The sequence below is a fragment of the Malaclemys terrapin genome, chromosome 4, assembly GCF_027887155.1.
Source record: "Malaclemys terrapin pileata isolate rMalTer1 chromosome 4, rMalTer1.hap1, whole genome shotgun sequence".
Taxonomy (NCBI): domain Eukaryota; kingdom Metazoa; phylum Chordata; order Testudines; family Emydidae; genus Malaclemys; species Malaclemys terrapin.
Genome location: NC_071508.1, coordinates 81944776 through 81957230, shown reverse-complemented (window position 1 = coordinate 81957230; position 12455 = coordinate 81944776). Strand labels below are relative to the sequence as shown.

The following is a 12455-nucleotide window of genomic DNA, read 5'->3' as shown; positions in this document are numbered from 1 at the left end:
ACCTACTGGATTCATTAAAAGCACAAGCTCACATCCTCCGATACCAGCATCTCCCAGTACAGAATGGGACAGGAGCACCAGTGTGGGGAGATCACAGCTACTCCAGACTCAGCATTTCCCAGTAGGGTGCTGCTGGGAATGGTGCAGGATTATAGGCTGGGGGAGTTAATAACTATAGCTGAACTAATAACTGATATTTTAGGTTGGTGGCCAAAATAAAAACAGGAAAAAATCATTTTGGGTTGAATGAAAATGTTTTGTTCAACCTGAAACAATTTTTGTTTCAATTTTTTCACGTCTTGTAGAATAAATCTAACTAAATGTTGACTGAAAAGCTGTTTCAGAATGAAAAGTCTAAAAGTGGCTGCAGAGATGGTGTTGACAGAAGAGCTTTGGCTTCCTCAACCATGGGATGCTGTTCTGGGAAGGAGGACTGCTGGGAAGAGGAAGAAAGGGAAGAGCATCTTTGGACATCAACTCACCAACCTAGTGAGCAGAGATTTAAACTAGGTTCAGAGTGGGCAGGTAACATAAGCCTACAGATGGATATAACAAAAGGTGATCTTAACAGAGAGCTAGACGTTGAAGGTAAAATGAAAAATTACAATAAATTCATAGGCGCAACAAGAGGGGAAACAGTAAAGGAATCTGCTCATCATCTTAGATGTCGATACAAAAATTCAAGGAGTAGAGAGAATAAATAGGAGGAAGTGGAAATATTAGTACATAAGCCAAATTATTACATAATTGTCATCACTGAGATTTGGCAGGATAAATCTAATGACTGGAATATTGATATAAAGGGGTATAGCTTGTTCAGGCAGGAAAAGCAGGGAAAAAAGGGAGGAGGTATTGCATTATACATTAAAAATGCACTTGTTCTGAGATCCAGAAGGAGGTTGAAAGTCTCTGGGTGAAAATAAAAGGGAAAAACCAACAATGTCATGGTAAGGGTCTACTATAGACCACCAAATCAGGAGGAGGAGATGTAAAAGATTTCTAGAACAAATTACAGAAATATCCAAAACAAAAGACCTCATCGTAATGGTGGACTTTAACTAACCATACATCTATTGGAACAGTAATACAGAAAAAACACAAAATTTCCAATAAGTTCTTTAAATGTACTGGAGACAACTTCTTGTTTCAGAAGGTGGAGGCAGTAACCAGTGGGACAGCCAATTTAGACTTGATTCTGTCCAACAGGGAGGAACTGGTTGCGAATCTGAAGGATGAAGGCAACTTGAATGAAAGTGATTGTGAAATGATAGATTTCATGATTCTGAGGAGAGGAATGAGAGCAGCAGAATAAAGACAATGGACTTCAAAAAAGATAGGGTTACCTCAAATCCCCGTCCGGGAGGAAATCCCAAAAAGCCGGACATGTCCTGGAAAATAGGGAGGGAGGGGCCGGCGGTGCTCAGCCGGGGGCCGGCGGGGGCGGGGCCGGGGCCGGCGGTGCTCAGCCGGGGGCTGGCGGGGGCGGGGCCGGCGGTGCTCAGCCGGGGGCCAGGGCCGGCGGTGCTTGGCTGGGGGCCGGGGCCAGGGCCAGGGCCAAGGGTGCTCGGCCGGGGGCCGGGCCTAACAGTGCTCGGCCCGAGGCGGACGGGAGACGCCAGGGCCAGAGCCTCTTGGCCTGGGCCGGCCGGCCGCCAGAGGGAGCCGCTCAGCCGGGGAGGCTGGACTGGGCTGCGCCTCCTCGCGCCCCCCCGCCCCAGCCCCAGCTTACCTGCTGCCTGCTTGCTTCAGGCTTCCCGCGAATCAAATGTTCGCGGGAAGCAGGGGGACAGGGAGGGGCAGGGGGGCGAAGCGTTCAGGTTAGGGGGCGGAGTTGGGGTGGAGCGGGGTGAGGAAGGGGCGGGGCGGAGTTGGGGCGGGGTCGAGGCCCCGTGGAGTGTCCTCTTTTTGGAGACTTAAAATATGGTAACCCTAAAAAAGCAGACTTTAACAAACTCAGAAAACTGGTAGGTAAGGTGCCATAGGAAGAAAATCTAAGGCAAAAAGGAGCTCAGGAAAGCTGTCAGTTTCTCAGAGACAATATTAAAGGCACAATAGCAAACTATCCCAATGCAAGAAAGATATAAAGACTAGTAAGAGGCTGTTATGTGGTGTGCCTGGCCCTTTAAAGCCCCCTGCTGGAGGCTTTGTGGTCCTATCATACCCCAGCCAGGAAAGGAGCAGCAAAGGTGGGTCTTCCAGGACTGCCTAGAATGGCTGCGCAGAAGCAGCCAATCAGAGCACAGCAGCCTCAGATAAAAGGAACTGCAGGCAGCAGAACTGAGCAGGTCAGTTCCTAGCTAGGACTGGAAGGGAGGGAATATAAAATATAATATAATATAATATGATCTGATCTGATCTGCTCAGAGGCACTCAATAGTCTGATTTACTGGCCCTGAGAACAAGAGGACCTGACAACTGTAACCTTAAGGTAATAGGTGAAAGGAAAGGGCTATGTGGGAAAATGCCCAGGAATAGCAGCAGCAACCTGGGGGAAGCAGTACGTGGGTGCTGTTTACAGGGTCCCTGGGTTGGGATTTGGCTAATGGGAAAGCCTGGGTTTTCCCACTAGAGAAGTAGCAAAAGCCCTGAGAAAGGGACAAAGCCTGTTGAGAAGCCTGATTGTTAAAGGGCTCAGAAACAGGGCTGAAAACCCACATGAGGGTTAACAGTGTGTTTAAACTCATTACCCTGGAAGGGATATCTTTGCTCATTTATATTGACTATGTGATTTGGTTGGAGGACTGAGCCACTGCAGACCCCGAATGAGGTTGACAATGTACAGTGGGTGCTAGGAGAAAACAGATTGCAGCATCACACCTAGCCAATTAGAGGTGCTCATGAGAAGTGAGTGCCCTCCGTCACAGAGACCAATATGGCTTCACCAGGAGCTCTCTAACGAACTTAAAACCAAGAGGAATCCTACAAAATGTGGAAACATAGATAAATTTCTAAGGATGCGCAAAAAGATTAGAGCAAGTATGTAGGGACAAAATCAAAGATTAAGGCACAAATGAGTTACATGTAGCAAAGAACACAAAAAGCAATAAGAAGAGGTTTTATGAATACATTAAGAGCAAGAGAAAGGGAAGTGTAAGTCCACCACTTAGCAGGGAAGGAGAGCAAATAACATGCATTAAGAAGATTGAGGTGTTTAATGCCTATTTTGCTTCAGACTTCACTGGAAAGATTAATGGTGACCAGATACTTAACAAGAGGGAAGAATACATGCCAAGACAGGGAAAGAATAAGTTAAATAATATTTAGATAAGTTAGATGTATTAAAGGCAGCAAGACCTAATGAAATTCATCCTAGGGTACTTAAGGAATTAACTGAATCTGGAGGTTATAGTGTCTCTCAAACTGAATATGAAACAACACTGTGATGGAGTTGTGGAAAAAGGCTAGTATTCTGGGGTGTATTAACAGGAGTGTTGTATGTCATAAAAGGTAGGTAACCTGTTCTAGTCTGCACTGGTGAGGCCTCAGCTGGTATACTGAGTCCAGTTCTGTGTGCACCACTTTAGGAAAGATGTGGTAAACTGGAGAGTCCAGAGGACAGTAACAAAAATGATAAATAGTTTAGAAAACCTGACCTGTGAGGAAAGGCTAAAAAAAGCTTGGCATGCTCCATCAGGGCTGGGGGAGATGGAGTGGAGACCTGATAACAGGTTTTTCAAATACTGTATGTTAAGGGCTGTTCTAGACTGTCACCTGAAAGTAGGCTAAGAAGTAATGGGCTTAATCTTTAGGAATAGCAATTTAGGTTAGATATTAGGAAATCCTTTCTAACTATAAAAAGATAGATAAATCACAGGACTAGGCTTCCAAGGGAGGTTGTGGAATCCCCATCATTGGAGGTTTCAAGAACAGGTATGATGCCTGTGGTCTAGGTTTATTTGGTGCTGCCTCAATGCAGAGGGCTGGACTAGATGACCACTCAAGGACCCTTCTAGACCTACATTTCCATGATTTTATGATTTCTCCAAAAAATTTCTGATCTAAACTACTTGCCAAATTTCACCCAATTCATTAATAATTTTGGTTAACCGAAAGTGCATTTTTCATCAAAACATTTTGCCCAGCTCTACTCAAAACTCCTCCAGCTCCAGCCTCTACCCGGAGGTCCTGTAGGGGACTGGTACAAGGTTGCTGGCTATTGAGGAATAGCTGAAGGAAATGGTGCATGACCACTGACTGCAGAAGATTAATTCAGGGAGTAGGGAATTAGAGGAGCATATCAATCATAAAATCAACTCTCACACATACACTTGTGTTTATTCATTTTTCAGGACTCAGCCAGGCACTTACATTTGGTCTATGGATGCAAATATAAGAATGAAGGGCCTCTACATAGGTGTGCTGCAGTTTCTCCACCAGGGACTGATCCTGCACATTTGGTCGGTCTGCCAAGAAACAGGTTAGACATTAGTAGGTAGCTGTAGGCAGCCTGGGCAGTTTTGACATTGGAGGCTAAAGCTAATCCTAATCCCTGGACTAGCCCTGAGTCTTGTCCGGTACTCTCCCTATGAGATAGCATACAGCCAAAATGCCTCCTGCAAGACAGCAGTAGTTGTGAGAATCAGTTTCTTGTGTCTGTCTTCATCAGCCACATTTTGAAAGTTATTGAGTAACTTTGTAACCTCCTGCCACAAAGTAAAATTAGAGCCAGGGCAGCCGGGTCTAGCTCACTGGGCCTCACATTCCAGTCCCAATGGAGATGTGAGGTTGTGATCATTCAGGGAGGGATGGGAGACTCTCTCTTGCAGGAGGGTTACTGGGAGAAAAAATGGAAAATATCTATTCCCTCACAGTATAAATTTTCAAAGAATAGAGACAAGATTGATCTGATAACTTCTCTGCGTGGCACTTTAATGACTCAGAAGCTGTAATGGGCACAGACTCCAAAATACCTTTCACTGACCACTAGATGTCACTACTACCCTACACCAAGGGACAACATGAGCATTCGCCAAACAGCAAACTGATGGTTTCTAGCTAGAAGAGACACTACAGACTACATTTCAGTTAATTTGGTACAGGTCATGAAGCAGTAGAGAATTCCCCTCATTACGGGGGCAACTCAAAGAGTCTGCGTATAATGATTTCTCAGAGCATATGTGATATTGTGTTACCACAGCACCCATACTAGGATACTGCCCCTCTGCTATACCCTTGTCACTCCTCCTCTGCTTCTGATCCCACATCTGCTCTATCCTTCCTTCCCTTTGATTCAGTGCTGCTGCTCTCTGGCCCCTTCCTGGCTTTTTACCTGCAGAGAAAATGTTGATGGCGATTAAAAGTGCATATTCAGCATCGTTGAGCTGTAGGTCATTCATTCCCTTTGAAAACTCAAAGATAGGGTTAATGAACTCGAACTGCAGGCCTAGAGAAAACAGAAAAGAAGGGTGTAGGGATTAATATTGGCCACTGCTCCCTGCCTCTAGCCACCCTGGATGAGACTTCCAATTTTTTTGCAGTGAGTTACTAGGGGGAAGACCATCTGGGGAGCAGGTGGGGCCCATCCCCATTGCTGCAGAGCTCACAGGAGAAACTGTTCCCTTATCTGCATTACCCCAATATGTTCCAGGGCCAATGGCAAATTGGGTCCCTCCCTCATACTGCTCCATTACTGGGGAACGTGTGTCAGACTCTGCAACAGAGTCCCGAGGACCTGCACTTGAGCCAGCACTCTACTCACTATTAGGTTCCTTGGAGAAGGCCTAATGGAACAGAGGTGTACCCGATTACCAGGTCAGATTGGGGATGGTGAGCCAATTAGACCATTAACAGGGAAACTGTCTAAAAGGGCACAGGAAGGTGTACTTGGGGTGGGAAAGGAGAGAAACAGAAATCTAGGAGAGCTTAACAAAGGGGGTCCTCTGAGTAGATGCCTTAGCTCTGCTCCTATTGGAGAAGGGGTTAGAAAGTTGAGATACAATGTGTAAAGGTGTGGAGACACTACTATGTATTGGTGAAGGGATTAAAACACTGTCAACACCATTATGTAGTTTTACAAGCAAGAAGGCCTCAGTGTGGTCTGTTTGTGGATGATGCAGGGGTGTAGCGTACTATCCCATCACAGACCCCAACAGTAGTAATTGGTACATGATACCACAAAGGCTTAAATACCTCTGGACACCTTAACAGGTAATTGCTAAAATGAAATAATCGTATCAGTTACACCAAAAATCTGTCAAAAAGCCAAGTGCCTAGGTGTTTCTATTTTAAAAACAAAAAAAACTCTTCCACTCCAGCTCCCTACCATAAACCCCCTTAAATCCATACCTAGAAGCCACCTACCTTGAATCCAATCCCATTTCATAAATCTCACCACTATTTTCCCTAGTCTCTCATCCCATAATGGGTTTAAGATGGAATGGTTTGCTATTCAACATGAAAAAAAAAATTTTTTAAAGATACATAAGGCCCTAAATTCATGATATTGTGGATCCTGCAATAGAACCATAGGGACCGTAAGGTTCATCTAGTCCAGCCCCCTGCCAAGATGCAGGATCTATTGTCTAAATCAATCAAGACAGATGGCTATCCGGCCTCCTTTTGAAAAGGAAGTGAAGGAGCTTCCACAACCTCCTGAGGCAGTCTGTTCCATTAGGAAGTTTTTCCCGAGATTTAATCTAAATCTGCTATGCTGTAGTTTGAACCCACTGCCTCTTGTCCTGCCCTCTGTCATAAAATAAAATAACTTTTCTCCATCTTTTTATGGCAGTCTTTCAAGTATCTGAAGACTGCTATCATATCTCTTCTTTTCCAAACTGAACATACCCAGTTCCTTCAGCCTTTGCTCATATGGCTTGCATTCCATCCCTTTGTCACTCACCCCTGGACCCTTTCCAGGTTTTCTACCTCCTTTATATACATTGGTGACCAAAACTGGACACAGTACTCCAGCTGAGCCCTAACCAGTGCCAAGTAGAGTGGTACTATCGCTTCCCATGACTCGCATGATATGCCTCTGGTAATGCAACCTAAAATTGTATTTGCATGGTTTGTGGGTTGTTGTTTCTCCCCCCCCCCAACAGCATAGCATTGCTGACTCATGTTGAGGTTGTGATCCACCACAACTCCCAGATCCTTCTCAGCAGTGCTGCTGCCAAGTCAGTTTTCCCCCATTCTCTATTTGTACATTTAGATTTTCTTCCCTAAATGCAGCACCTTAAATTTATTTGTTGAATTTAATTTTGGTGGCTGTAGCCCAGTTCTCCAATTTATCAAGATCCCTCTGAATTTTAGCTCTATCCTCCTACATATTGACAACACCCCCTAGCTTTGTCATCTGCAAACTCTATTAGTATGCTCTCTATACCTACCATCCAGGTAATTAATAAAGATGTTAAACAAGACCAGACCCAGAACAGAACCCTGTGGAACCCCACTTGAGACCTCCCTTCAATCCAACATCATTCCATTAATAGTTACTCTTGGTTTACAGTTGTTTAACCAATTATGTATCCACTTAATGGTAGTTCAGTTGAGTCTGATAAGCAAGCTGTAGAAATGTGGACTGTCATGTGGAACTGTGTCAAAAGCCTTGCTGAAGTCCAGGTATATTATGTCCACTGCATTTCCCCCTATCCATCAGTTACCCTGTCAAAGAAGGAAATCAAACTGGTTTAGCATGATTTGTTTTTGGTAAATCCATGCTGGCTGCTAGTGATTACCCCTTCATCCTCCAGGTATTTGCAAACTGAATGTTTTAAACATTCCTCTAGTAGCTTCCCAGGTATTGAAATCAAGCCGACTGGCCTATAGTGCCCTCGCTCCTCCTTTTTCCCCTTTTTAAAGATGGGCACTACATTAGCCCCAGTCTCCCAGGACCTCTCCTCTCATCCATGAATTTGTAAATATTATTGCTAAGGGTAGGTTTAAGTCACGGGTATTATTAGTAAAAGTCATGGACAGGTCACAGGCAGTAAACAGAACTTTGCAGGCTGTGACCTGTCCGTGACTTGTACTATATACCCCTAACTAAAACTTGGGCCGGGGGGTGGGGGGGGGTGTTTGACGGTTGACAGCACATAGCCCGGGACCCATGCTAGGGGGCAGGGGGAGAGAAGAGAGGGTTGGGAGGGCTGGTAGGCTCCCTACCCAGCTCTGCGCAGCTTCCCAGAAGCGGCCAGCATGTCCCTGCAGCTCCTAGGGGAAGGGAAGGCCAGGGAGCCTCCGTGTGCTGCCCCTGCCATGAGCACCAGCTCCACAGCTCCCATTGGCAAGGAACCACAGCCAGTGGGAGCTGCGGGGGCGGTGCATGGAGCCAGCTGCACTAGCCACAGAGGTCAGGGAATCTGTGACTTCTGTGACAGACACACAGCCTTAATTATTGCCAGTAGTTCTGAGATATCTTCAGCTAATTCTTTCAGTACCCTCAGGTAAATAGCTTGATAACATGCACTGAATGCAGCTCATATCCATCTGAATGTTCAAACAGCCTGAAAAAATAACTCCAAGAGGTATGAACTAGAAATCGAGTGTGTCTTCAAAATAATAGCTAAAGAGAGTGCCAACTGATATAATTGACTTCCTCTTTCAAATCAGCCTTTGTCAAAGTCCCTCACAAGACGTTTTAACGGAAATTAACACATGCGGCGAAAGGCAAAGTTTTTATGTCATGGCTCAAACTGGCTAAGATACAGAAAACAAAGAATAGGAATAAATAGGTCCTAACAAAGCTAGACAAACACGCAATGGCATATGACATGCACTGTTGACAAGTCCAAGTTGGAAAGAATTATCTGAATGACTTATACACACTGCTGGATTCACTGTGAACAGGTCAATGAAGATTTCTGCTCAGTGTGCAACAGCCAAAAATAAACAAATGTTTGGATGCATAAGGAATGGAATAGAAAGTAATGCTGAAATTATTATAATAGCTTTTTTATAAATCAATGGTACACCCTCACCTAGAATACTAGAATTCCATTCTAGTTCTGTACAAATGTGATCATGTTGATATAAATAGGGGTACCACTGCAGACAGGCTAGAGAGAAGTGATGAGGGTTTGGGGGTGGGGGTGGGGGTTGCATTTAGCACCAAATGCAAAAATAGTGGTCATTCTAACTGCATTTGGCAGTGAGTTCCCTTGTTTCAGTCCAGCTCAGATAAAGGTTAGTCTTCCACAAGCACAAGTTTCATGCTATTTGACAAGGTTTTTATTCTAGTTGAACATATCTGGTGTGGGAAGGTTGTGGTCAGGGAGGGACAGAGAGAATCTCTCAGATAACTAGGGCTAATCCCATTTCAACAAGATTGGGGGGGGGATCATTTTTTAATCTATCAAAATCAGATTCTTTCTAATTTAAATTAAATACAGGTTCATTTAAAAATATATATCTGTAATTTAAAATTAAATGTGAAATTGACAACCTATGGGAAGGCATAAATGTATTATTTACAAAAATCCTTTAAATTAAAAACAAAGCAGTTCATATTTGCTACCCAAGTTTTAAAGAAAGTCAAACTACTGACTTGATGGTAAGACCCCAGAACCAGAGTTTGTTGAATGCTAAACCAGCTTTTGACAGCAGTAACTTCTGCAAATATAGAGCGAATATTTTCTTCACTTCAAATTTATTCTGTTCAATGACCAGTTAAAATTGAAAATTTAATAAATCAATGGGCAATTGAAAAAGTAGGAAAGTTTGTTTTCCTCTTCTAATCTATGAATAAAAACTATGTGTGAGAGGATAAAATCTACTAGTTCTAAAGTCTTGAAGGACTTGGTGACCAGTAATTATTTCAATTAACTAACTACAGATAATTCTTCCTTTGTTTAATTAGTTTTTAAAAGCAAAATGTGTTTTGATAAACTTTAATACTTTTCCTTATTTCCAGCATACTTAAGGTCATTAAATTTAATAAACTAAATAAAAAAAAAATTGTGTATTTGTAATTGAATTTGAATTTCCATCCAAATAGAGCTTGACACAAATCACAAGTAAAAAATTAATAATCATCTAGTAAATAAGAAATGCATCTTGCATCATTTTTTAAAATAATAAAAAATGTAAAAATTAAAAATATGAATAAATGTAACTTCATATAATATGCATTTATATAGCTTATAGCAGTAGTTCTCAACCAGTGGCCTGGGGCCCGCCAAGCAGGACCAGAGTTAGACTCGCTGGGGCCCAGAGCAGAAAGCCGAAGCCCCACTGCAGGGGCTGAAGCCTGGGGCCCTGAGCCCCACCACCTGGAGCTGAAGCATAAGCCTGAGCAACTGGAGTATGGGGCCCTGGGCAACTGCCCTGCTTGCTACCCCTTAATGGCAACCCTGGCTTTTATATGCAGAAAACCAGTTGTTGTGGCACAGGTGGGCCGAGGAGTTTTTATAGCATGTGGGGGGTTGGGGAGGAGGCTCAGAAAGAAAAAGGTTGAGAACGCCTGGTTTACAGTGTATCCCTTGGGTTAGCAAGGAGAAGCACCAAATTTAGTGTAAAGGCTATATTTAGTTGCCTTTACACTAAATTTCTTTGGGATAACTAAAAAGTACAAATGCAAAACGTGATTAAAATCTATTATTTAAATCAAGGTTTCCTGCTTGCTGATATAAATCATTATCAAAATTGATTTAAATCAATCAACTGTGCACATAGGGCTTTGAAAATCAGAACTCAGTTTTATTGGGGTGCCAGTGCAGAGAGTACATTCCGGGGTGATATGTTCCTGGCAACCTGTAATACTGAGCAGAATCACTGCTACATTCTGAATTAGCTAGAGATTTTTTCAGAGCGTGTCTTTGTTCATAGATATAAAGGATTGCAGTAGTTAAGCCCCATGGACCACTGTCTCCAGAACTGAGTCCTACAGGATTGGGCATAATCTTCTGGCCATATGCAAATAAAGTGGTGTGTTGGAAGGTGATTGGTGGGGGAGAGATTTGCCACTATCGATATTCAAGCAATAGGACTCCCATTATAGCCCATAGGAGATGATTCCATTGAGCAATACATCTTCTGATAGGGAAAAGGTAGTCTGAATGTCAGGAAAGTTTTCCTAATTTCATTCCGTTACTCCTAGTTATAGCCAAGGGTTTGAAATGAGCCACTTGGGAAACAGGACTGAATAGGGGGCAGCAATCACCAGCGGAGGAAGAGGATGAAGGGCAATGAGGAAGCTACAAAAGAAGGGCAAGAACAGAAGTCCACAATAGTGCCCTTAGGGGGTAAGTTTAAGAACCATCTTATTCAGAACCCTTAGATAGTAAGGCCTTCAGGAGCAGGACCTGCTAACTTTTTTTGTCTGGTCATCATGTACATGGATAGGATTATAGAAAACATCATAAAATCCATCTCTGACAGGATGCTGATGATGACCTGTTTACATAGACTCTCAGTAAATCTTGCAAGCACTATAGTTTGCCATTGGCAAACTAGCAGAAGCCCTCATGGATGAGTCAAATCAAAATCCCCAGAACCAACAGTCTTCGGGAGCACCCCAAGAGCATAAAGGGAAATTCTTAGACATACTGAGGGGTAACTTCCACATACAGGCCTCAGCAACAGGTACAAGTTAAGGGCAGATACTCCTGAGATACAAAATCAGGGGATGGACAGCTGAAAGCCTGACTTTTCAGAAATGACTAGCACTCTCCGCTCCTATTGGCTTCAACTGGAGTTAATGATGATCAGCATTTCTGAAATACCCAGCCTTTAGAGTATTTGAAGCTACAGAGTAACAATGACAGTTCTGTAGTACTTTGCACCTCACACGGGTCTCCTAATGTCTCAAATTGAACCACGAGCTACTGCATAAAGTTCACTTCACCACCACCATCCTAGTGTCACTGTATAGCCATCCTAGTGTCACCTCTCCTACAGCTCCCAACCTGAGCCAATACAACACAGAATATTCAAACAAACTAGCCCTACCAAGGCCATGCTAGCTGCATCTCCCAGAGAGGTCTCCATGAGAGACACAAGCATTGTGCAGCACAGCAGCCTCACACTCCAACAACTTAGCACCAGTTTCAGATAATAAGGCAGACTATGTTCCCTAGTCTCGTCCTCTCACTCCTGCCCCCCGCACCTGGATAATCAAGCCCCAGAGAGGATGCTGTGAACAGTTCACTGGCAGGTAAGTAATATGGATTTCCAAGCAGTCACAGCACCACACATTAGGTTTCTGAATCTCCAACTCTGCTCACTGAATCTAGATGCCCTCTATGCAGTGACCATTAGTGACAATGCCTTCCCTAAACCCCGCTTCTCAAACCAGGTAAGGCAGCTGAAAGCAGCCATATAACCTAGAAAGAGTTGAGGAAAAAAGCCCCTCTCGTTATTCCCAGAGGACAGTGGAGACAGGTGATCCTGTCTCCTACATTTCCCCAATATGGGGCTGGAAGGGGCTAGGAGATCATTAAAGTTCGGCATCCCAGTTTCCTCTACAATCTTTGGGGCTAGTAACTGAACTGAACTGCAACTGCATGTTAAGTGGG

The 12455-nt window shown here is 43.7% G+C and overlaps 1 protein-coding gene across 3 annotated transcripts in view; it reads right to left on the bottom strand.

Annotated features, from left to right (window-relative positions):
• The window catches only part of NR1H3 (nuclear receptor subfamily 1 group H member 3), a 47956-nt gene that overhangs the window by 2138 nt on the left and 33363 nt on the right, over positions 1-12455 (bottom strand). For all 3 annotated transcript variants that reach the window (XM_054027254.1, XM_054027253.1, XM_054027255.1), the window contains 2 exons: positions 5270-5383; positions 4309-4403 (listed from right to left, as the gene is read on the bottom strand). In XM_054027254.1, coding sequence (XP_053883229.1) covers positions 4309-4403; positions 5270-5383 — 209 coding nt within the window. The remainder of the gene's footprint in view (positions 1-4308; positions 4404-5269; positions 5384-12455) is intronic.